The 27,909-nt window shown below is 35.4% G+C and overlaps 1 protein-coding gene across 3 annotated transcripts in view; it reads left to right on the forward strand.

Moving 5' to 3' along the window:
* LOC149564911 (Chaperone DnaJ-domain superfamily protein) overlaps window positions 1–27,909 on the forward strand; it is a 103,259-nt gene that overhangs the window by 17,777 nt on the left and 57,573 nt on the right. For 2 of the 3 annotated variants that reach the window (XR_016361974.1, XM_089818450.1), the window contains exons 2-3: window positions 857–898; window positions 20,124–20,264. Coding sequence is in view for 2 of the 3 variants with exons in the window: in XM_089818450.1 (XP_089674576.1) it covers window positions 857–898; window positions 20,124–20,264 (183 nt within the window). In the remaining variant the exon portion in view is untranslated. The remainder of the gene's footprint in view (window positions 1–856; window positions 899–20,123; window positions 20,265–27,909) is intronic. The other variant, XM_089818451.1, reaches the window with a different exon arrangement.

Below are 27,909 nucleotides of genomic sequence, written 5' to 3' on the forward strand. Positions count from 1 at the left end.
AAAACAAAACCCTAAAAAGTGGAAAGCTGTGGGTCCCCATTTGCAATGGAGCGATGTGTGATAACATCACAACAAGAACTTCTTTTGTTATATCATATTTTCTTGATGTATAAACGTTTTGTTGTATGATATCTGAGGCTTTTAGAAGTTTGTATTATCTTTGATGAATAATGTTTCTTTATTGACATTTATATCCTTACCTGTGTGGTTTAGATCATTTTGTTTTCCTGTTCTGTAAATGGCATTTTTTAAGCATTTGAATCAAGTTTGTTGTCCTTTGCCTGTCTACCTTTCACATACGTTATGGGAAAATAAAGTTGAAACAAAGATGAAGCACTCTACCATGTGGTTCACTCCAATTATAGTGAACTACAAGGAGAGGATTAAGCTCTCAAGTTTTCTGCTTTTGACAAAAATTGCGGGAAAATAAAGATGAAATTAAATGAACCACTCTACCATGTGATTTACACCAATCAAAGAAAAACTGTAAGCACAGAATTAAGCTAGTGAATTTTCATTGAATATATTTTATTAGACTCTAAAAAGGAAATAAATTTGAAACTTAAATATGAAGAAGAGTATCAATTTTTCACAGCCCATTTTCAATATCTAATGAGTGAAAAACATTTTATTAATGAATTACCTTTATTATCCGTGTATGCTATATTATTGTTAATAATCTTTGCAGTGATAGAGTCAATGCACATGGTTCTGGTCTTTGCATCCTTTCAATCTGAGATGAGTTTTTGGGAGTACATTCAGGGAAGATGTTTTCTGTGTCTGAGCATTATTTTCTGTAAAATGTTTGAAATAGCTGCATTTGCTAATGATTTGTTTATATAAAGCTGTATTGCAGGTGGGGCAGGCACGTAGAACTCTAGAATGGTTTTATGTACAGGTATATGTCTTCATCAGCTTATTAACAATGCCTTGTTTGAGATTTACATTTAGCTTATATTTGTTATATTTCCAATTCTTTCCAACAAAGATAATCCTATGTAAGAGAGCATGTTTGCAATCAGACCCCTTAACAGGAATCGGTCCCTCGGATTAACTTTGTATTCTTTTAATATTTGCATGGATGTTTGGTATTCATTAAATTATGTGAGTACCTTCTAAAGTTTCTGTGATGGCTGCAGACATTTATCATTAGACAAAATATACTATCTTTTGCTCGATATGGAGAAGAGAAAATGTTCTTTAGACAGATGGCAAAATTGTAAGACTTCAAGTAATAGGAAACTGCTAATATGAATTATGTGTTAGGTGTAGATAGAGTTAAACAAATATTAGATATTCATCATGTTGTAGTTATGGTTCGTGAGTGTTTTGTCTTGGTGGTTGAACTAGTTTTAGGTAGTTGTTGATGGTTTACATTCCCTTGGCAACTACTGACAGCTTTACATACTTATTTTGTAGTCAGGAAAATGGACTGTGTTGTTGGAAAATCATACATATTTCTTTTGTAGTCAGGAAAACGGACTGTGTCACCATTGAATGAATAGAGAAACAATCATATCTTCTGAAATTCTTTTAATTTTATACAACACTCATGATGTACAATCCAGTTTACAGTACCTAAATCATTGCATGTCTAGATGGCAAGTAAATATTTGGTTTCATTGCCTTTCAAAGAACTATTCAAATGGCTAGTACTAGACTTCATAGGCCCTCTCAAGGTCAGTAAACTACATAGTTGTAGATACATCATAGTGGCAACATAGTTCCTGTGAGGTGGGCTGAAGCAAGAGCTGTACCAGATAATAGAACACTAAGCACAACATGGCTTATCTATGACCAGATACTTAAAGGTTTAGAATCCCATTACAAATAGTGAGCGACAGAGGTGGTCATTTTGCTATCCATGTAGTTTGGCTAATGATGAGTGAATTCAGGATCTTCCATGCTCTTTCAAGCCCATACTACTTGAGAGAATGACCAACCAGCATTGACAAATAAGATGCTTATCACATTTATTCATAAATCACGCAGGATCAAAGATACAGATTTGGAGGAATATCTGCTAGCAATATTTTGGGCATAACAAACAACATTCAAGGTAACCACCAAACATGCTCCTTCTCAATTAATGTATGGTCAATTGGCGATGGTTCCTACTCTAATTATTGCTATAGAAAATAGCTTGGAAAATGACAAAAGTCTCAAATAAAGATTACTTCACTTGAAAAAACTAGATGGATGAAGGATTATGGCACAATGGGCCATTGGAGCAATACAAAAAAGGAGAAAATGCTGGCATGACAAACATCTTTGCAGATAAGATAATATAATCTTATTAATGTCCAACAATAGACCAACAAAAGGGTTTACGAGACTGCCAAAAACCAAGGAGCAACCCAGCGAACAACAAGCGCACCAAACAGTGTCCAAAAGAAAGACAAAGCAAAGAACCAAGAACCAAGAAACCAACCAACAACCAGAAGCAAGCAGAAGCCACAAAAAAAGAAACCATCATCAGTTAATTGCTCCGATCACTAGGGAAGAAATCTAGGATTGATGGATAGGCTACAGGGTAGGAGACCCCAAGATGCCTCTAAAAACCCTTGGAAGAGTTGGAAGTGGTTCACTGCTGAATGGAGGATCCATGCAGTCTCATAGCCTTGGCAGCCCTTGATAGTGGATCCAAAGCCCATTTGGTGCACCGCACTAGGGGAACCATAGTGAAGAATAAGGTGATGAGCTTGTCAGGCTGTGGTCTCGTGGGAAAGCCACTGCAGGGTGAGGTCCCAGAGTCTTTGTGTCTTGTAAAGATAAAGTGAAAGACAACTCTGATCTTTATATGTGAAGAAGGTCGGGAGAGACCTGTCCTCTCCGAATAATCAATAGAATCTACTTCTGACTTGATAGTAAATGGGGCAACAAAAGATGAAATGAGTCTTTGTCTTTGCTTCCCCTAGATCACGAAGCTGGGAGATTGTATCCTCCCTAGGCAAATGGTGGTCGGTCTTGATGCAGTGCCGATGAGAACTTTCTTCGAATGAAGAGAGGTACAAAGAGCATGAGACCAACCATGAGACGGGTCCTGTCCTATAACTTGAGAAAATGCTCTGAATAGAATGCCATCTTAGGGTGAAGCCCATGAGGGGGACATGTCCAAGTAGTGTAAATATATTATGTGTAAATGCCCCTCCTAACGTGCATATTCAACTCTTGCTGGGATGACAGAAGGTGAGGGGGTGTCTAAGGAGAGTAGTGGAAGGGGGGAAGGTGATCAATATCGATCCTAATAGAATTTAGCAAAGTCGAGGCCTGGGTGAACCAACAACATGCCCAACAGATGGGGCTGAAGCCTGCAATAGCCTCTAAGGAGCAATAAGTCAGGTAGGAATATCTGTGATGCTGCCCCAAGGAGTCTGCAAAGCTTCATAGGTGATGTGGTGGAACCCTCAATTTTTGGTGAAATTGACATTAAAGTTTCATTTTCGCTATTTTCGAAGAGTTTGAGTGAAGGGTAAGCGAAACAACAAAAAAAGAGATTTTGCAGGTATGGTCCAAAAGATGGTGTAAGATCGTGACATCTTGCTAAATCAAGAGAGGAGAGTTTAGCATGGTCCGAAATTGCGATTAATCTCTATTTTGGACTAAGCTTTCCATAGATCTTGCAAAACTGCAATTTTGGGTAATAAGCTGAAGATATAATACGAAGTAGCAAGATTTTGGAATTTTACAAAGGGTGTTGATATGACCTTGCGAAACAACGATTTTCAAGAATTCGGAAAGCATGTGATATGGATAATGCCAATAGCCCTGTTTGAAGCATGCCTCGAAATGGCGATTTTCGCAAAATCGCAAGCCTTGTTTGAACCGTACCTCAAAATGGCAAAAAGAGATTTTTCTGTGCATTAATGATCATCGCAATTTCAAAAAGAGGAGCCAGATAAGCATGGGCACAACAATTATTTGCATCCATTGTGAATATCTAATATAGGGGAATAATGTCGAGGAGTTTTTGAGATTCAGATATTCCAGAACAAGGTTGTCGGTCGCTTTCGCCGTGAATTGCAAGAGAGATTTAAAAATGCAGCAAACATCCACAAGGAAATTCAAATGCAAGCACTCATTATGCCGCCAACACAGCTGCTTTAACTTCTTCAGCGATCATAACATCCAGCCAAATCCAAAATGTTCTAGTCGCATTCAATCAATGGCCGGCAAAGTAGCAATGAGGCCATACAAGATGTCTCATTTGACAAAGCAATGGCCACAAACTTTTACTCTCACCCTTCACCACCAAATTCACTAGTCTCGGAAGCCTGAACTCAGAGATTATCTGCCAAATAACATCTTAAAGAAAATGAACTGTGAATTCCTTCATTATCGGTCTCAATCTGCAAGATTGTCCAAAGGATTGTTTCCAATGAGAATATCCAACCACTACCCTACAATAAAAGAGAGCATCAAATCGCATGATCTGACCATGGCTTTGATACCATGTTAAAGTATGGATAAGGTGCTGAAATACTTATTTTCTTCAGGTCTGAAATTGCTGATCCAAAGGGAGAGAGAGCATTTATGAATTTCAATACTTCCCTATATGAAATCGGCTCATATATATATGGATGAGGGGACATGTCATGAAGGGACATGTCTCCACAATGTGGAGCCATGTCCATTCATGGCATGGCCTTTCAGCAATCAACACAATCATTCACCAAAGTATGCTTCCAAAATACCCAATTCACAATCGATTAGTTAACATAATAACCAAATAATGAAAGCTGCTAATCTGCTACATTAAACCACTATACAATATACACTGCTGTGCACTGTATTGGATCATTGCTTGATCCAGGATAAATGAAATATGATCATTACTTGATCTGTTGTATGCAGCCACCAATGTTCATTGCATGATACATGGCAAGAGAAGATGAAAGGAGTCTGATTAACATGTTTGTATAGTGCTTTGATCAAGTAAATGTAATTCGTATGTAAGTATGTCATTCCACTATGGACTGACATACATACATACATACTCATATGTTAATAATCAATATAAACAGTCGTCCTTATATCTGACCAAAGCTACTATGCATCAACATGGAAGAATATTGAAATTTCTTTGATATATACCCCTTACATTATTGAAAGAAATTTTCCTTAAGGCATTCACTAAATGGTTATGGTCAAATTCTCACTTGTGGTGGAGCAATTTGAATACAACCAGTCGGTCGAAGAGTTTATTGAAATACTTAATCTAACAAGTTCCTTTGCATTATCACTATCTACATCAAAATATTTGAAGTTTGGTGAACAATACTTAATCCAATGGCAAATTCATTAGTATGAGATGAAAGGAATAACTTAGTGCCAACAACAAGAAGAATCAAGTTTACTAGATGCTCAAGGAACTTCCAAAAATAGTGAAGTTATGACTCAAATCAATGCTTTTGAAAGATTTTTTAAACCGGCTACACAAATATATGTTGCACATTAATTAGTGTTATAAATAACCACATGAATGTTGTATGAGCCAGCATGAAATGGAGGTAAGTGTAAAAAACAAATTGACTTTGGGTGGAAAAGAAGAAGAGAAAAAAGGGAAATATTCATAGGGAGGAAACTAAAAAAATAAAAAGGCAAAGATTATGTGTTAAAAAATAAAATTAATAATTCTTTTGGAGGTAGTAGAACCTCTATAAAAGTTTTTGTCATGAAAAAAATTGAATATGAATTTTAAATTACTATAAAATTAACCAAAGCAAAAACCAAAATATGGACAAGTTTCTAGGGGTGGCAAAAATTTTCAAAATATTGGGGACAGTGAGGGGGCGACTATATATTTATTTATATAATAATTAAAATATTGTTTGATATAATATGTTAATATAAATATAATATTACAACTATTTACTATTAATGTAATTTTTATAATATAATATTTTTGCAAGTTTTGTGGAAGTTGCACAAATTTCCATGTGTAAGGTGTAATCAATCTTGAGAATTTTTATTTCCTTTGAGGTAATGTGGCAATTCATAAATACTTGTAAGTTTCCTCTTCTATAATAGTTGTGTAAGCTACATTTGCTAACCTTATCAAGTAAAATCGGAAAATGATATAGAATTAAAGTTGAGTGGATTGTACGGTTTATAAGATGGTTAAGGTTTGTTATTAACTTTTACTGTTGAATTATTTTGCGGTTCATGGCAAATGAATATGCTTTCCCTAATAGAGGTATGTTCATCAAGCAAAAATGGAAAAAAATAATATAAAATTAATGTTGAGTGGATTATAGGGTTTGTAAGATGGTTAAGGTTTGTTATTAACTTTTATTGTCGAATTGTTCTGCTAGTCATGGTGAATGAATAGGCTTTCCCAAATAGAGGTATGCTCCTAGTTGAAGTTCCCCTCAAACAAGAGGCCTTCATAGGATGTCATCATTCTAAAAAAGATTATGGGATAGTAAGGAGATGTTTTCACTCCATCCTTACGCCCTCATTAAAGTCTAGTTTTTCGAGCAGTAAAAAACTAGGGGGGGTGCATCCTTTGGATCATTGATTTTTTAGCATATGGAGACTTTAGCCTAGAGTTGGACACTAATATATTCTTGAGAGAAGGTATGGGGGAAACAATGCTCAATAAAGTGAAGAAGTGGGTGGTTAATTGTGTCACACCCTATTGCATAGGCTCCTTGCCATTCATGTGGTTCCTCATCAAAGAACGGACCCCAAATATAGTTGTAAATACATTTAGCAACTTGGTTAACATCTTCAACCACACTTTTGACCCATCTAATCTTCCTAGTATCTTATAGCATCAAATCCAGACAATGTGCAATGCAAGGAGTCCAAGAAATAGTAGGATGATTCTCTATGATAGGTTTTTCTTGCAGATACATATGCTGCTACATTGATAATTTGGATATTATTCTTAAGCCCAATTTGCTGGATCAACCCATCTAATAGATTGCACAAAGTCTCGATATTTTTGACTTCTTGCAAGGCATCTATGGACTTCAAGAATAACAATGTGTAGAAGCCACTAAAAATTTAAGGAAAGTTCTACTTCAGCTCTCAATCCATACATCTGAAAAACTCTACAGACCTTTGTCTACAATCCTTTCTTCTGATTGTCAATTACAAGCTGTTTGCTTTTTACTTATCTCTCTAGCAAACTCAAACCCTTAGGCATTGGTTTCTTAAATGGTTAAACTCATTTTTGACCAATGTCATTGCGTTTACCAACCATCCCCAAAATGGGCTGCTCGTGACATTGAAGGGTAGAATTTTTCAGTATGAAAAGTTTGTTATAGCCATCCTAGCTTCATGTTGTTTTTCCTTAATCCAATTGGTTCTTGCAAAATTTGTGCTTGTAGAACATTATGTAGAATAAAAACTTGGGTGAAGAAGAAAGACAATTAGAACTAAGACCCTCAAGAGTCTCGCATGTAGAGGGAAGCAGGTTGCAAATTTGTGGGACAACAAAGGAATCTATAGATGAGTTAGGATTTGAATTCATCACCATTGCAATTGCTTCATTTGTCCTCTTTTCAATTTTTTTATATCAAAATTGGTAAGTAGGGCATTGATTTTTCTTGTAACCTATTTGGTTACATCAAGCCATGCTTTCAAGCAGAGTAACGAGAATCGCGCTGAAATCGCGTGAATTGCCAATTCAGCGATCAGATTCATGCACGCCAATTTTTTTGGTGTCGAAAATCGTGATCGGCGATTTCATCGCCTGAATCGCATGTATCGGCGATTCACTCAAAAAATCGCCTGAATCGCCATTACAAAATCGCCAAAAATCGGCTGGCAACAGCAAGCATGTTTAGTTGGAAATAATAAAAAAATCACTTATGTTTTTTGCTTTCTTTTTTACCTTTCCTCTTTGTTATAGCCCTAAAGGGCCTTCTAATTGTTAAGCATGACTAGAAGAGAGGAGAAGAGAAAAAAAGAACCATAGGTTATTATAAAAAAAAAAAAAAACGACGACAAATAAAAAATGTTTAGAATGCATAACGGATGATGCCCAAGGGAAGGGAAAGACATAATCAGGTAGTAAAACATCAGCGGTTCCCAGAAAGAGTGTGGGATCAGAAGAAAATCACAAAAACACTGTGTTCCATGTAGTTTTGTGTGGGTTTCAGAGTGCTAATTTGGTCTTGGCGGCGGGGGCGCTACCCTCGACTCCGCCCTGTATCGCGACAGGGAGCGCGCCTGGCCAAGACCCCGCTAGGGGTGTTGCCCCCTAGACCCCCAGTCGCTGCGGTTATCAGTTGTGGGAAGTCTGACCAGTTGATGAGACCTGAAGCTGTTGCAGGCATGGAGTGTCTGTGGTGGAGAGAACAACAGAGCAAGCCTTTCGAGAGGGGTGATATGCTTTGAAGCACTTGGAGTAAGTGTTGGATGTGAAGCTGTCTTATAAAAACTCTTTACCCCATGTGGTAAACACAAACTTCCATGTTTATATATGTTAAGTTTCAACTTCTATTTGATGATGTTATAGTGTGTTTAAGTTATATTCAATAAAGGGTGCATGAAATAAGTCTTAAATTGTTAAAATCTCTACATTTAAAGGGTTTTTTCAAATTTGCCGATTCATTGCCGATTCACCGGCGATTCACCCCCGATTCACGATTTGATTCGGCCGTGCCGATTCCGATACGATTCCGGTTCTCGTTACTTTGCTTTCAAGTCATGTCCAAGTATTTAAGCAAGGTGGTATTTTAATTTATTGATTCCTTCTATAATAAGAAGCTTGCAAGCATTAAAATGCAACTAGGGCTTGTCACTTGTCATGCCATACTTAATGGAGGATGTTTCTTACCACTACTTTATGTTGAACTTGACATTGCTGATTTTAACATAGAACAAAATCAGTAGGTTTTGATTTTTTTGGAAATGTGATAAATATTTATAAGAAAAAAGTATAATTAAAGTATAAAATAAAAACATTGGGAAATGGTGGTGGAGAGGGGGTGATTAGACAACGTCTCTCCTAGATTTTCAACTTTTGTAATTTCAAAGTGAAAAAAAAAGATGCACATTGTTTGTATTTTTGAAGGCAACATAAAATCTCCTTCCAAACCCTTTTCTTAGGGTGTTTTGTCGCCTAGATGCTAAATGCATCTTTTACTAGACAAAATAAGATCATAAAATGTTGAAAACAAATTTTGACCAATTGACAAGTTATGTGGGTTTTTAAAACTTTCCATCATCCTAGTTTGTACTTAAAATCATGAGTTTTCTTATAACTTATTTGTATTTTCACCTAAAACTTGTGAATCACTTGTGAGTACTTGATACACGATCCCCATCAATTGGACACTTTTGGTAGATGGACTTGCTAGTCAAGCTTAGTTTATTGAGCTTTTAAACTATGGTTATACACTTAATTATCAGATGTAGAATTGGATGTGTCCAGAGTTGCATGCTTGTACAGATGCAGTTGTTGTGTACGGAGAGCACTTTTGCTCCCTGTGGATATTGTTGCATCCTTGGTTTATAAAGTCACAAACAAATTATACTATTGGATGGTCATTCCCCCCTGCGAGCGCATCTTCCCCCCCACTAGTATATCACTGAAGATATGGTGGCCGAGTTTTAGAAAACATAATCGTTTATAAATATAAATCGTCAAACTTGTTCTCCAGATTTGGTTTGTTTATAATCTTATTAGACTAATAACATATTATTGTTTAGTTTTCATGGAGTCAAACTTGTTCTGTTGTCAAATCCGTATGTTTATGATATATAATATTGGAAAGTTTCTGTAAATATCCTTTGTTTATAATTATAAATTTATATTGTTTGTTCTTTTCTTTTTGTTATTGTTTTAGTTTCTAAAATAAAATTTTACATATAAAAATAGATATAATATTTAGCAAAATATGTATTGGAAATATGTAAAAATATTATTAAATGTAATAATATTTTTTCATTAATAATATATTATCTTTTAAATTTTTTATTAAACACTAATATTATTTATATTCAAAATTATTAATATATTAATAGAATATTATTAAATGCAATAATCTTATTAACTGAATATATATATATATCAACTCATCCAAAACCTCCCAAAAAATTTCGCACATTTGCGCATCCTATTTTCGCATTCGCATCCGCATCCACACCCAAATTGGCAGCTTAGGTTATACATATCCTTTAGCCACATTGGGAATCAATAATGGAGAAGCTAGTTGTGCAAGGTGTTGAGCAAGTAAAGCTTTCTCTTCCTTTTGGTATTTATAGATACTGAACTTAACACATATGACAAGGCCAAAGGAAATCTTCAATGGGAAGCTACCTATTGATGTGAGTTTTATTCCACTACAACATGCAAAATCAAACACTCAATGTTTTGAGGTGAAACATTAAACATTCAATTCTCTCTTGAATAAGGTCATCTCTCATGCTAAGTTTGCAAAGTAAGATCTTGAAATGACTTCAAGGATCCGTCAATTGTGGATAATTGCTTAGTGAAATAATGTGATTTGCAAGTAATCACTTATGGGACTTACGCTATTCATTTAATGGATATCGACTCTTGCTTCTAAAGATTTGGCTTCACAATGTGCAATGAAAATATAGTTTTTGATCTTCAAACTTTTCCACTTCAACTCAAACTTAAAAGTTCTGTTTCTACTTGTAATTATGAATGTAAGGAATCATGGATGAAGTTGCTGATGGAAATATTATCCTTAAGAGTCAAAGTAATAAAGTTGTCATTGATGTCAATAGAAAGAGATGGTATCAAGAATCATGAGAAAATAGATAGACAAATATTCCAATAGAAACTACTATGAATAAAGTGATGACAATCATCTTAATTTATATACACAAATTTGAAGCAGTATTTTGGCTCTCAATAAATGAAGGCATAAGCATGAATAAATAAAGACAACGATAAGTATGGTGGTCCATTGTGTAAAATCATTGTGATGGAAGACAATAACAGGACGGATGAAATGTTGAAAATTATTGAGTATAGCAGCGTTGAATTATGTGAAGCCACGAGTATGGCAAGGAACGATACCATGAGAATGATATTTGTATACATCGCTGAGATAAACAGGTGTAGAATGTTTCCAGTTATAATTCACAATGAAGGAAATTACAGTGAGAATATATGAGTCGATTATAATATTTGACACATACATATGTCTGCAGCAAAGGCCATAAATTCTGATAAAGACAAAGCAGCGAATATAATAAAAGGTATGAAATGATGCCATGATATCCTTACAGCATCTTTCAGATTGGCAGAGAATAAGACAGCTAGTGCACCATTCACACACACACACACGCACACATATATAGACAACGATCTTATAGAGGAAGCGACAATAATGAAAGACGGCAAGGTCAAATAGAATGTTAATTTATATATCCACGCCAACAATGGAAAGCTATGGAAGCAGTCAAATAAGCTACAATTATATATATATATATATATATATATATATATATATATATATACACACACTACCCAGTCAGCAATGGGTCACAGTGGCTTACAACAGCAATAAGGGTGTGATGGTCTACCACATCAGAAATGGAAGTCAAATGAATTTAGATGCAGCAATAAAAAAACTTGGCCATGTTATTCTGCAACCTATAAATGTTAGAGTTCTACGACAATGATAGAAAGAGTCGAAGGTTTTGAAGACAACATATAACGAATATATCAACCTGCCTGATACGCATGGAAGGAACTTGGAGATTAGAATAAACATAAACTCATCACACGGCAAGGACTATTTGAGGATTCCACGGTGGTGACTCAGCAAAATAAATAGATAAATTTGTCTATCATGGCATAAGGGAGTGTGTCAGGACAAGATTGTTTTGTCTGAAAACATAAACCACATCATACCTCCTTCTCATGTTCGAAAGTTAGACTTGGATACCATTTGTAATATGTTTGGTAAGAAAAATTAATCATGAAGATATTGCAAACTAAAACAATGATTGTTTGTTTATTAAAGAGGTGCAATTAAAAGGAGATGTTATTTAAAAAGATGCAATCAAAGAGTCACAATTTTTTACATTAACAAGTATAACATGTGAGCGATTATGTTGAAATAAAAGTGGAGACAGTAGAAATGAAGAATGTAGAGCAAGCATATAGAAGCAGGGTGTGGAAGAAAAATATAGGAGGAAGGAAAATAAAATACACACACACATATATATGTATGTATATTCAGTTTTTCTGACACACACACACACACACACACACACAATAGAGTAATAAGAGGTTTTTGATAGTGATGTATAGAATATAACAAGGGGTGGAAGAATATATGCGTATACCATTGTCTTCCATTGTTTGGTGAGGGCAGATCAATGTGAGATGCAGTGCGAATCAAGTAAAAAAATAAAAAATAAAAATCCCGTGTTGAGATGACCATATGGCTATTGATTGAATCCCATGTGGGTTGACTGGCATAATCATTGCGAATGATTGGGAATTCTATTAACTGCAACAAGACACCGTTAGTTACTAGAAAGAATGCTTACTGAAATCAATGAAAAATAATGATGAAGATAATAAGTGTCTGTATTTAAAATTGAACTCGCTCTTAAAGTGCAACTGTTTCAAGCTATGTTGCTATCAAGGTTTGAATCTTTTTTTCCAGTGAATACTTTGACACTGTCAAAAGCTATGTGAGCTCCAATAGAATTCGATGTAAGGAGTAGAGATCTCAAATTGTGGGAATTCATTCTTGAGTTCACCCCACCTAAATCATGAAGCACGAGGGTCCTTCATATTTTCAACAGATATCATCTTGCATTGAGAGGATATAATGGATTTATAATCATATTTCTACTGTCAGGAATTTTAGAGGGAGCACAGATTGAAAATGAAAGAACCTTCAACATTTACAACATAGCCAGAATCTTACAAGGTTAAAAAGAGTGGACATCCGCTCCACCAATAGCAAGAAGAGTATCACAAGCATACGTGTACGATCAATCCTAATGGCAGCAAGTGAAGGACAAAGAAACAACTAAAAAGAATATATAAATTTCAAGAAACGGATGCATGGATGGAAAAAGAAATATTCCCATCTTCCGTAGACAAATTCTTGTGCAGACTGAAAGTTGCATATCAAACAATAAAGGATATATTGCAGGAAAAATAATATGAAAGGCACGTTGTGGCAGAAGGCACATAAATGAGTAGAAACATTTCATACATGTAAATGGAGTTAGCAATACCGCCAGATGGAATAGATGGAAAAGATGAACATTAAACCCATTCTTAATTAACGGATATCACTGATGGACAGGCAATAGATAAATGCAAGAAAGAAGTGGTAGTAATAAGGTTCTACAGTTGAGAAGTACTATTCATACTATCCATAGGATCTAGGTGCCAATACCAGCACAATGTCAATGTTTAAAAGATGAAGTACAACATATTATAGAATGATATGGTTGCAAGATATAATTCTGTAAACAAATTTTGGGAATAATGAATATTCACAAGTTGAGCACCAATAATTATATCCGAAATTTGGGGCAGCATAGTCAATGTTTAATGCATTGAAATAAAAGACTATTAAAATATTTTTAACATCGATTATGGAAGGAGTGAGAAGTGGCTAGATTAATCATGGAAAGAGAAACAAAATGAATGATAAAGAATCATTGTACATATACATACATACATACATACATATGCAGAAGGATAAATGGTTTTTGGAAGATCAAAACATGATCATTAATTCAGTTGAAAGGAATAAAAGAATAGTCTTTTGAAGAAATTAATCATATGTATCAATGAGTTTTTCACTGTAGTAATCATACCAAACTAACATGTACATGAAGAATAATCTAAATTAGTCCCAAATAGTAAAAGATTAGAGAGGGGACATTACAGTCGGGTTAGCAATTGATTAGTCAGATAGAAATAGTCTAACATGGATAGGGTATAACATTGGTAAAGATTATGAAGCACTCGGTCAATACATGTTCAAGGATAAAATTGTGATGTGCATCCCACAAAAATGATAAGGTGTCTAAAAGGCACTGGAGCGACGACAATGAGATATTTGGAACATTGTGAGTTATCTCCTGCAGTATCATATGACACCAAATGATTTTTGGAAATGCAAAGACAAATTGTTTCAAACGATAAAAGAGTGGGAATTTCACATTGTGGCGGGGATAATAACCAATGATCCATTCCCACTTGAACCAACTTTAGAGGGGAGATGCTCCATTCTCAAATAAACTAAGAAGGCATTTTTTGATTTGATGTCTATCGACCTAATGTGCAAATAAGTGATTCTTATCCTTGAGAATTACATGTATCTACTCTTTGTAATCTCTCACTTATTTGTATTTCTATATATGCTATAAAGATTTATTTTCCTTGATCTTTTCCATTGTATCAAAAGATGATTTTGCAGGAAAAGAATGGTAAATTGGGCATATTGTGCAAAACTCAATCTTATGACAGTAGCTTCTAAGAAGTTGTGATCTACAATTCATTAGTCATCTGATGATCTGGCTAGATAAAGTGAGGCTCATGAAGCGAATATACTTGATGATTGAGATTATGAGTATCCATTCATATCAAGAGGGAGTTCGATACTTCATCAAAGACAACCTTATACAAGGAGCTCATAAAATTGATACTCAAGAGGGAGTCTAAAATACATGTATGTGACTGCATGATTTTGATGGGCCTACCCCTAATGTAACAACCAATTTTCCCAGGTCTTAATTAACAACTAACATACTCAAAGAAATACAGTTATCACTTCATTTTCATAGGAAGACAGTTAAATTAGTTTCGTTCATATGAAAGAGATTGATGGTTAAAAATCAGTTAAACAAAATTTCTTAACTACGAACTTAAAACACCATCAAATGAATTTACTATAGAAATTGAAATCCACATACTATGGAATTTGAGGTCGAAATCAAAACTAGGGATGCTTTTGCAATCACCCAGATTAGTCCACAGATACCATTATAACTATATCATATATTGACTTCCATCCAATATTGCTAAATCAAAATCAAATGATGATTATCATCAAATACCACTATATAAAAATTAGGGCATCACATACCACTGTAACCATTAGGGCATTGATGACCATTGGATCTTTTAGGGCTTCAGATACCATTGTATCAATTAGGGTTTCAATTACCACTGGATCATTTAGGGCATCGGATACCACTGTATCGATTAGGGCTTCAGATACTACTATATCAATTAGGGCTTTAGATACCATTGTATCATTTATTTCCTTCCAATTGCTTAACTATGACAATAACTCAAGATTAGAAGATATGCTCATATTTATTATTCATATAAATGAAAGATTGACATAACAATTCATCAAATAAATCTATCTCTCGCAACTAAATGTAAAATAACTGTAATGATGATATAACTCAATTAATCTTACCTTCATCTTGCATAGACATCATAAAAGTAAAAATACCTATTTCCGACAAACAATTGAATGTATAGCTTATCTTTGTCTGTTGAACATCTGACAACTTGGGGAGAGGTGAAACATTGTCAGGGGCTTAACCACCCAACCTTGGACCTTAATTTATTCCCCACACAATCTCTAACGAGAAAGGCCCTCCCTACCCGGAATAGGCGGGGATCATCTTGTCATTAGTTGAGCAACCTAGTATCTAACCACACCCCTCGACTTGATAGCAGGAGATTACAATAAACGAAATCATGCATGAGCTATTAAATAATTCATATTAAAATGATAAACATTGTATGCCATATTTGATTCTGTTTTCTTGTTATGGTAGATTCCTTGCTCTCACCTCTCCACCCTTTTCCTTGGTTATACAGCCAGGTGAGTCTCAGGTGTTTAGAATCCCAGAGCAAACAACTCTACCAATTATTTAGGATGATTACATACCTCCAGCATCTCACAATTTGTGATTACATGATTATGTTCTTCAAAGATTCCAGAATTGATTGTTTAATTCTAATATCCATTGGCATAATGATTATGGATCCATACTATGTTTTTCTTGGCTTTCACTCGCCAGACACAGGGCTAAATTAAAGAATTTCAATTTGTAAATTCCAACAAGATATCAAACTAGATATCATCATGATGAATGTTGAAACTTGCTGCAAACTACTCTATGCATAGATTCGCTGATTAGTATGCTTATCACAATTGTGACCCGAAGATTATGTTCTTGAGACTATATGGAAAATATCATTGAATAGTATACTTCATTTCAAATTTTATTGTACTTGGAAAAACACCTTCATAAGGGTTATATCTACATTATTTTGAAGGCTAAAGGAAGAGGACTGATAACAAGGAACAAGAAGTATGCAACAGACTCATATTTTTGCATTGAGATAAATCTAGAAAAGAAAGAATCTTGTGAATCTATCTGGCTATTATAAAATGATATAGATATGTCATTACATGACCTGATGAAGTGCGGAGTTGTTTGAGACTTATCATTTGATCTGAAATCATTTTCCTTTCAGTTGATTGTAGGCGTCACCTTTAGCACATATACTTTTGATCTCCTAGCTGAAAATACTTGTACGGAAAAGGGTAAAATCGCACTATCTGAATCAAGGTTAAGATTTGATGATTGCAGGGGTATTGATGGAAATTAAAACTAGCAATGAGAATAGAGTTGGCGTTATAGAGGCAAGGAGGTTTTAAAGCAACAACAACATGAACAAATCTAGAAAATATAAAAGAAGGTTTCCGAATCCTCTCACGGCTTCCCTTTAAAAAGTCTAGTCGTGACTAATAAAAAGAAGTCGGGTGCTTAAAAATGATTACCCTCTACTATTTTGATTCCATATAATATAATAAGGTGGTAGAGATAGTAAGAATCATGGCCAAGTGAGAAAAGAATGAATCCGACTCCTTTGTAGGTTCACATAAAAGGAATGAGCCGTAACTTCTTGGCTTCCATCGGTTTCAAAGAAAGAAATCCATTCAAATTCTAATAATTAATTCGATTTATCATGCCAAATGTTAATCAATTAAAAGAAAAGAATAGAGTTAGAAGATTATAATTCGAATATTATAATAATTCAAATGTTATTATTATAATCTTATATTTATATATGTACATGTAAATATTAATGGGGTGACATGACTTTATTAAATTATTATAATATAATGGTGCCATCTCATTTTTTTTTATATCTATATATACGTATATAGATATATCTATTATAATAATAAGGTGAAAGATCATATTAAATCCTTAGAGGTACGTTTAATATTTTAACTCAATTATTTTACGTTTCTCAAATTATTTATTTAAATAGCTCACGCGAGTCCCACAGATGTATCCTGTTTTCAAGTTGCTAGGCCCTCAACCCATCTGCCTAGTGATGGTGATGCTTATGTGCCTAATTCTTTTCTGACAATGCTTCCACCCCTTTGATGTGTTTCCTGCAAGGAAATTCCCCACAGTTAAATTATATTATCACAATAAATTATTTAATCATAATTAATCATAACGATTAAGCATCTTCTCAATTTCATGAATTCGTGATAAATGATCAACTAGCTTGTTATCTTCATTTTGAAATTATAATGACTAACCATCTTACCATTTCACAAGATTATAATAGATTAAACTACCAACTGACTTCATGTGAGCCTCAACAGCTATATTTCAAATTAGGTCAAAAATTGGGATGTAATACCTATATACATCATGAGGAAATAATGACTTATCACTGAAGGTTGAAAGATTAATATCAGAATTAGAGAGAGCCTGAGAGGCATCCTTGGGTGAAGAGAGTCTCAAAGGGAGTAACTACAAGACCTGACTTCCCAAGATCATTGTTCAGAGGGAGAAATTTTGAGATGCAATCCTTTGTAGATGATATCTTCTGTATGAGGAGAAGTTCTAAGTGAAATTCTTTGTAATGTGCTCTCCTCTATGAGAGAGAAGTTTGAGGTGAAAACCCTTGTTCCACCCTCTGACTTGGTTCATGGTGGATATCATGTGAGTTACTACATGGTGATGTTGTGATTATGTCATGAAAGTTGTCGTCTTTCATTGATGTATATATTTAGAGGGGAGCTATTGAAAGGTGACGATCTTATCAATAACTGGACCTGTTATCATAATAGACTACATTAAGTTGTTGTCCTGGAGTGTCGGTAGTTATGATAACGAATGTTTCATGCGGAAGGTAACTATTGTAAGGTGATGATCATATCAATAATTTGACCTATCTCCTAGATATGCTACACTAACCTATCACACCAAAATGTGTTTGATGTCTAGGAGCAATTGTTATCATGGTTCTTTGGGGCGGATTTTGCCGGACACTTTGATAACCAACTCATCATGGTTCTTCGGGCTAGACACCATGAAAATCAATTTGTTCTGGTTCTTCGGGCTAGACACCATGACATAAATCTATTATAGACCACACTTAAGGTGGTATTTAGTCTTGTATTATATATGCTTCAATCCCCTCCTTGCTAAAGAGGGAGTGTTGAGAAATTTAGCCTCATTGTGAATTGAAGCGAATTCCATATGTAATATATGTTAATATATGTGTGTGTGTGTGTTGATGGATTTATGTTGATATCCTTAAATATGCCATTCTAGGAATATCATACTGAGATGCTATCTCTTCATATACTCAAGAGCATAATGTGTTCTATATCAGTCCTTCCTAACTAAGAGGGAGTGTTAAGTTTGTAGTTCAGTCAAATTGATATGATCATGAGATTCATTATTGATGATAAATCATCTATATATATATATATATATATACTAACTAATGATGATTAACTATAGAGACATGTCTCCTCTCATATTTATGAGTCCTCAAATTTGCATTTGGAAATTATCAATAACAATGGCCATGATTCTACATTTGCAGAAACGATCCTAGATTTAAACAAAGTGGACACCCATGATAGCCTTCGTCTAGTATTCCCATTTTACACTGCTTCTAGATATTGTATTCTGCATAGCTCTGTGTCATATTATTCAATCATATTAGAAAGAAGTACATATTTTCCATGGCATCTAATTGTTAACAACCCAGTGGAACAATTAAGAGAACCAACCTTAGAGAAGTTCTCAATAATATTACAGTATTACAACAGTATTTGATCACATTTATTAAACTTTAAAACATTCCAATGCAAATACTTCAGTGGTAGAACATTGTTCGAATTAAACAGTTAATATATGTGGTGGTTTATTTTGCTAAGTTGCTTTAACATAAACATAGAGCATATTTTTACATATAATTTTTTTATTTTGAAAAATTTCTTGCATGGACAAACTCAAACGAACTTGAACCCAACCCAAAAGAATTTTGAGTGAAATGCAGATCTGAATGTCGAACCTGCATCCGTACCAGAATCTGAACCAGCAACTTAGGAAAGAAAGAATATTATATTGATCTTCTATGATAAACAAAGTAGGTTAGTGTGACTCAAAAATTACTATCATTTATAGGCAGGTTCTTGGTATAAAAAAGATATGTCTATGTAAGGTGAGTAAACACAGCTCTAAATAAGTATGAAAGAACTAACAGTGGAAACCCAAAATGATAATGTGGCGAAGCATAATATTATTTGGAACATGGTTTGTAACCTCCATCTGGCGCACGTTGAATCTTCATCCCTAATAATGTGAGGCTTCATAGCTATATGGTTTGTTAAATCTTAAGCATTTTCGGGTAATGTATGGCTATGCTATGTCAAACCTTAGCCATTGAAATTCCAATAAAGTCTGATTAACTCATTTCGGGCAGTCAAATTGCAACTTTACACAATAATGTCTACTTATAAGACTTATGTTTTTGGCTTGTGGGGAAGATAATATAAAACTTTCTGTGTATGCTGAGAGCACCCTAGTAGGGAAAACTTGATCGCTATATTCTTTTACGACTTAGATAAAACCCTTTTAAGTGTAATTTTGTTTGTGAAAAACTTATTGTGTTGAAATTGAATAATCAGGAAGAGGTTATAAACTGCTATAATATAGATTATTTCAAGAATGCTTGATTAAAATATATCAAAATAAATTGTTATTTCCTAGGATTCTAATTAAATGGCTTTGAGATTTCGTTCTATTCTGGTGCATATTCAAAGAAAATTGGTCTGCTTATCCATGTTTGAACTTTGTGATGGAAGGGGAGCAGGACAGCACAATCACAATATTCATGGAAGCAAGGTCGAACCAATGGATCCCAGCAAACCAAACAGCAACCTTCTTGGAATGAATACATTAAACAGAAATTTCAAGAAGAGCATGAAGAAGAGATGGAAAGAGTGGTCTGTATTATATTCCTTTTTCTATTTTGATTAATGCTATTGTTTCTTTATTTTATTTCTTCCAGTAGGTTCAGGATTCAGTGGATCATAAGTGTATTTGTCTGCATACTAATGCTTCTTTCATCCCTTTAAAAAAAATCTTTCTAAAATCTTACATAAGGATATTGTTGCATGAAGGATTTTATCCAATTGTGATCACATTTGTTATCGCATGAGTGTAATGCCTGTTTTTTGAAATGAGGCCAAGTTGAAACCCAAATGATCATCATTCATCTTTTTATGGATTTTAGAAATTTTGTAGTAATAAAATAAGAATAAAATTATAATAAAGAAGGACTTGAATTGTTAGAGTAAATAATTAATTAATTATTAATTATTTATTCTATTTACTTAAACTTACTTAGGTTAATGCATTTATTTAATATTTAGTATTTAATGCATGTAGTGATGAGTTGTTGACAACACGGGAGTTTGTTCCCTTCTAGCATGTTCCACCTTTTTGTGGGAGAGTGCTTAGTTGTCAACTTTATCTTCTATCACTTTCCAGCTTGTTCTACAAGCTTCCACGAGGCCTTTATATTCGGGCTCTCTCATGTCCATTTAGGGTTTTTCCAAGCTCCATCTCTTCCTTCTTGGTTTCCTTTCGAAAGGATATTTTGCATGCAGGTGATCTTGGCGATTGCGGAGTTGGATTTCATCAACTCCTACATGGTATCAGAGCCTCCTTGCTGCTGTTTTGTTGAAAGATTTTTGAAGCCGCTATTCAGAGACACAAACCCTAGTTTGTTTGTGCATTTTTCTTCAATCCGGGGGAAGAGCATTTTTTTAGAGCACTTTGGGCCCAAACGGATGCTGCCATTGGATTCAGAAGGTGCTTTTCAGTTAGGATCCATATAAAATTTGTCGATTTTGGAGACAGGGCTCCGAGAGGCAAATTTTTTTTATTCGGAGGGCATTCTGTACGGATTGTACAGATGCGTAGGGCATAAAAAACAAAAAAACAAAATTTGGGCTGGGCGGCCACCATTGCACCGCCACCGCACAGCCCACGCGCTGCTCGCTGCCATCCGCGCCACCGCAGCGGCACCGCAGAGTGGCCAAGCTAGGCCATTGCCCATCCTCCACCATTCCCTTCGCTCGGGTGGTGTTTTCTCCTCCGCGGCCGGTGTTTCCCTCCTGCGCTCCGCCCTGATCAGTTCGCGCAGCCCTTGTACACAGTCAGTGCCGCTCTGTATGTTTTGCAGACTTAGCGCATAGTTGGACAGTGACATGTGGATCTTGCTCACCAATCGGTACAATCAGCTCACCCGCGTGGTAGTTTGCCACTTGGCCCGGTGTGGGTGGTGACATGTGGCCTGGGTGCCACGTGGTACTTTACCACGTGGACCTTGCCACATCACCCCTCTGCCATGTGGCCTATTTTTTGCTGCGACAGCTGATAGGCGTCAATTTTAATCGTGTGAATTGCTGACGTCATCCTGCATCAGCACCCCTGCTAAGCTCTCCAGGGTCATTTTTGACCTACATTCGGTTTTTTGGCCATAGCTTGAGCATACGGAGGTATTTTTCCGATCCGAAAGAAGTATCGGAAAGTTGGTTCCGAGACGAAGACATTGGTGCAGGTATTTTTAGGTTTTGATGTAGTTTAGTTGCTCGTTTTTGCAATTGAAGTCTGAAGTTCTATTTTTGACTCTGGCAAGCTTATCTTTTGCGTCCTATGTCAGTTTTTTGAAAACGTTATATTTTTGGAAAGCTGATTTGTCACCTTTTTAGAAATGTGGTCTTTTTCCTTAGATTCTAGTCCATGCTCTTTCTATCATGTTTTTGGTGTTTTTGCTCTATGGTGGATATCTTGGGTGTTTCAGGTCTGAGGATTGTTTTCTTGGCATGGTTTCTTCTGTTTTAGGCTGTACTATCTTTTATGTCAGCTTTTTTCCTTTTTTGATCATTATAGACATCATTTGTAAGCTCTTTTGTATACGCCTTGAGATAAAGTGCCACTTTTACATTTCGGGTTCATGAACGTTGTTTTTTGAGACAATTGTGCATACACTATTTTTATAAAGCACCATGGGGGGGATAGTTGTTTACTATTTTAGGCCTTCTCCCTTTGTCAAGTGAGTGTCCCTTCCACGACATTAGCCCCATGTAGCGTCGGTGTGACTGTGTCTTTATAGGTGTTTGTACCTCTTCCTCTCTCGTCGTTCTTGATTCTGTCTGCAGAAGATTTTGGCCCACCTTCTCAGTTGCCTGTCATCTCACCCTGTTTGCATTAAAAGGGGGTTATGCTGTTGTTCTAATGCATCCGTGGTTCGATGGTTCGATAGTGTGAACTATGTATTTAGTGGTTGATCCTATATATGAGGCGATTGCAGTGGCTGGCTACCTATGCAGTTTGGTGAGATAGACCATCTACCATATAGACACGCTCCGTTCGTGCCTTCTTCTTCCATGGAGGTTCTTCAGATCAGCAGTTTCTTTCTGATGGTAGATTTTGCAGCTTCTTCATGCTTTAGTGATGCTCTTCATGATCACTCCTTGTTCTTGTTTTAGGGGACATTCCCCTAGTTGGAGGCTTCTTCAATTCTTCACTAGGTTCTTACCTCTTTTTGGGGGAGGGTTTTTCCCACGTGGTTTCCTCTCTTTCCTCGTTTTCACAGGTTGCATCTCTTGCATTGTACATCTAACATGGCCTCGTTGCCGGGATCCATTCTACATTTTCATCTTAGTTTTGTGAGCTTAAGGTATTCCTCTAAGTTGCACTTAAGGGGGGGTGTTAGAGTAAATAATTAATTAATTATTAATTATTTATTCTATTTACTTAAACTTACTTAGGTTAATGCATTTATTTAATATTTAGTATTTAATGCATGTAGTGATGAGTTGTTGACAACACGGGAGTTTGTTCCCTTCTAGCATGTTTCACCTTTTTGTGGAAGAGTGCTTAGTTGTCAACCTTATCTTCTACTACTTTCCAACTTGTTCTACAAGCTTCCATGAGGTCTTTATATTCGGGCTCTCTCATGTCCATTTAGGGTTTTTCCAAGCTCCAACTCTTCCTTCTTGGTTTCCCTTTGACAGGTTATTTTGCATGCAGGTGATCTTGGCGACTGCGGAGCTGGATTTCATCAACTCCTACATGAATGACATTAAAATATAAAATAAGAAGGTCCCTTATAATTTAAGTGTATTTTAAATAATCCCTTTCAAATATCAATTAAGGGTCATGAAGGCAATAAAAAAAAGTCATGCCTTTTGTGGGAAACTATGTAAGAGAGGCCATGCCAAGAGAAGGGGACATATTTGTTATCTGATTTCTATTCCTTGTGGAGCATGGTGTTGAAGTTTGTAGCTGCGATAGAGATCCTTATCTTTGATAAAAATATTTGTGTTATGATTGTTATGGTCATCTTCAGCTGAAAGAGATATTTGTGATTATATTTAAGTTAATATTGTGCAAAAGACATGTCATACGTCATGCGTATGAAAATGTGAAATGTTGAATATGTGGAAATTTGAAAGGTCTTATTTTTGGAACTCAAAGAGACCTTTGTGTGTAAGATGAGTCTTATGCAATCTATTTATATGATTGCTTGGTATATTGTAATTGAATCAAGTGAGGGTTTTTCCCTTCAAATGGAAGGGTTTTCCCAGGATAAATATTCTGAGTCTTCTGTATATTGTTCGTACTCTTCTTTGTTGCTGTTTATCTAATATTTGGGTAAAAACATCAACATGGTATCAAAGCCTAGTTTAAATAAGAGCAATTAAGGAAGTTTCTTTTTTCACAAGTTTACATGTATATGTTGAGTTTTAGATAGGTGTTTTCAAGGTGCAGGGTGAGACAGTTGCAAAAGGCATTTCATAATGCCAAAGTGATGTGGTTGTGCTTATTTGTAATGATGTCAAAGAGCACCATTGGAGTAGGGAAGTTTGGGAAACAAGCCAAGATCTTGCTGAGATGTGTGAAGCATATTTTCTATTACTGCAGGCTTCCCAGTATTGAGATTTTCTACAACATGGCATATTTGGACTTGGAAATATCAGGTTTTTGGGCAAAGGTACCCCTGATCTAGAAACTGATGTTGTTGTGTCCCCAGGTGGAGTTCATTTGGTGGATAGTCTATGATGCTATATTCACTGACATGGTTTTTGAGCCCCCTCGCGAGAGCTTCAAGGAACATGATTTTTATTTGTGCATGGGTGGGAAGAGCTTGTGTATAATCACAACTGGATTGGGCTGTATATTGGCTCATTTCTGCGTAGGATTTTTCTAGTGGTCACTGTATATTGGCTCATTTTTGCTACCTTACTAATTGCCCAAAGTTCAAAGTCGACAATCAGTTGGCCACTGTTTATTTTCTTATTACTTCCTTGATCAATTTTTTATGATGAAGACTAGGTAGAGTATATCGCAGCTTTAATGCCGATTCAAGATTAGTCTTGGAGTTTATACAGGTTGTCTAGAAGTAGAAGCCAATAGCTTCTTATCCATCACCATGTGAACTTGCAGAGAGTCTTCCACTGATATAGGCATCATCAAATGACACAACCTGATACTGAATTTTTCGGGTTGAAGTCCTGGAAAATGGGAACTTACCATATGATTGGGCATTGCCACATTGCCCTATTTTTGCATATCAATTCAAGAGTGGAGTTCTCTCTTTCATTCTTTTCTTTGGTCTCTTTTGTTACTGCTGAATCCTTGATGAAATGACATCACTTATTTCTTATCATGGCAGTTGCGTTGAGTTATATGGCTGCTTCGAATTTTTATCGGGTTTATTTCAGTTTTGTTATTTTTCGAGTTGGGTCAATGTAAAGAGCATGATTGTTGATATAATACAAGAACTAGAACACCAAAAGGAGCTTGAGAGTTATTGAAAATTCCTATCATTTTTATGAGAATCGTGAGTAAGTCCCGAGGCCGGATTGCCTGACACAGTGTTTATTGGAAACTTCTTGTTGCTGCTAGGGAACGATTACAACAACCTGTTTTCTTTATTGAATGGGATTCGAACCTGCCTGGGGATTATATGCCAGCGTGATCATTATCAGGATATTGTATATGCTTTTGTGACCACACTTCTGAATATTTTTGCACTGCCTAACACCCATCTCCTAAATGAACGTATCCCATCTTATTGATATCTTCTTAGTGTACCTTCCAACTAGGCTGGGTAAACTCTGATCTACTACTTTCTGCATCTATTGATTGATTAAGTTGTTGGATTTACTGCAATAGCTTTAATCTCATATTCGTTAACACTGGGTATTGGGTGTGTTTGTAATAATTTGATCACAATTTTTTTATCTTGGTGTGGGGATCCGCTTATGTCTCAATATGGAAGGTTACGGGGTTTTGAAGTTATTCTTGGTCAACTTGGCCTCAAAGATATTGATATTCAGCCATGGAAGCCTCAAACGTGCAGGGGACTGTATCAATTATTGTTCTCTATGTCTGAAAGTTGTAATTGTGGATGTTGCAAAAGCAATTAGTTGTCAAGTTCAAGTGCGAACAAGGCCACAAACAAGCAGCTTCAGGAGCTCGATTGGAATACTTGTGTCAAAATCTAAGGGGATCCGCTTACGTCTCAATATGGAAGGTTATAGGGTTTTGAAGTTATTCTTGGTCAACTTGGCCTCAAAGATATTGATATTCAGCCATGGAAGCGTCAAATGTGCAGGGGACTGTGTCAATTATTGTTCTCTGTGTTTGAAAGTTGTAATTTTGGATGTTGCAAAAGCAATTAGTTGTCAAGCTCAAGTGTGAACGAGGCAAGCAGCTTCAGGAGCTCAATTGGAATACTTGTGTTAGAATTTGTGATATGGTCAAAGGCTCTAAACTTACTAGCTAGGATGTAGCCCAGGCTATCAAGAACCATTTCGCAATCAGAATCCCTCATGAGTAGATATCTATGTGAGTGTGTTGAGATTAGATCTCAACGAGATAAGTATTTATGATTATATTTCTTGACAGTGATTTCTTTTACCATTGATATTTTGATGTCAATTTAGTCTCTATTGGTTGCAGGATGCAACAACAATGATCTTTAGAGAGAGACTATTCAACTTCAGAGGGAGATTACGTGACAAAGGGAGATGTCTAATCCTTTGCAAGTTTATGCAATAGTCAGCCATCTTATTGTGATAATATTAAAATTGTCCATGATGAGAAGTAGACACTGTTATTAAAGTTATCCTTTTTGAGAGGGAGTTACTGTTATCTAATCGTTCCTGTTGAAAGGGAGTCTTTGTTATTAATGTTATCCCTGCTAAGAGGGAGACATTGTTATTAAAGTTGTCCTTGCTAAGAGGGATCTCTGTTAAGAGAAAATCTCAGTTGTTAATAAATTCTTCTTTGGGAGAAGTTTGAGGTGAAAGCCCTCGTTTCACTCTCTATGAGTGTAACAAACGGTTTTTCATAAGAAAATGAGATGATCGATAAAGAGTTTTCCCCAACAAATTATTGAACAAATAATTGAATTCCTTTTCAAGGGACATTAACTGCTTATAACTACCAACGATTAACTGAAATAAATATAATAACGATTAATTGAAATAATTGTATCAATGATCAACTGTAATAACTATAATAACGATTACCTGAAATAACTGTATCAATGATCAATTGTAATAACTGGAATAACGATTAACTGAAAATAACTGTAACAATGATCAATTGAAATAACTATAATAATGATTAATTGAAATAATTGTATCAATGATCAATTGTAATAACTAGAATAATGATTAACCGAAAATAATTGTAACAATGATTAGCTGAAATAACTAGAATAACGATTTACTATCTTTCCCTACATACAAGTACAATAAATGCTTAACATGAAAAGAAGAAGAACATACAAGTAATATCTGGTGAGTCTTTAGCTGGTTGTGCAAGCCTCGACTTTCAGTAAGAGGAGAAGCATTGACTTAGGCTTAACCTCCCAACCTTCGACCATACTTATCCCCACACATTCCATTGAATTAAAAAGACCCTCTCTACCCTAGGATCGAGCTTGGGATACTTTTAGTCCAGCCAATTGAGCATTCCGGTGTTTAGGATGTCCGCACAGTTATGGATAGACATGTCTGAATAACTAGCTCCACTGACATCAAGTGATCATAGATAGCAAACATGCCTTTAAACAACTTTGGCCAAGGTTTTTTGATGGGTTCAATGACCCAATCACCACTACTCGACTTGACAACTGGGGAACAACAATATGGACGAGCATGGGTTGTTAAATAAATTTATTTAGATTTATTGTATCATATCTGACTTTATTTCTATGTCATTGCAAATTCCATCTCACCTCTTCACTTTTTCCATGGCTATATAGCCGATGAGTCCTAGGTGCTCGGAATCTCAGAGCAATCAGCTGTGTTCGTTGATTCTCGATTGATTCATGAATATTATATGTTTCCAGCTTATCACAATCTGTGATTTGAAAGAATATGTTCTTTAAGACTTGTAGAAATATCATTTCATTTTGATTTCTAGTGGCATTATTTAAATCATGATTTCATAACATCATAAATAACTCTTTCTTAAAGAGGATCTAACCGATGATACTTATGATGAATATAACTACTGTTTACTGCTATGGTAATCGGATTTCAGTAACAACTGATAAAGAAA

The sequence above is a fragment of the Cupressus sempervirens genome, chromosome 3, assembly GCF_028749045.1.
Source record: "Cupressus sempervirens isolate cs-2001-9-10 chromosome 3, ASM2874904v1, whole genome shotgun sequence".
Classification (NCBI taxonomy): Eukaryota; Viridiplantae; Streptophyta; class Pinopsida; order Cupressales; family Cupressaceae; genus Cupressus; species Cupressus sempervirens.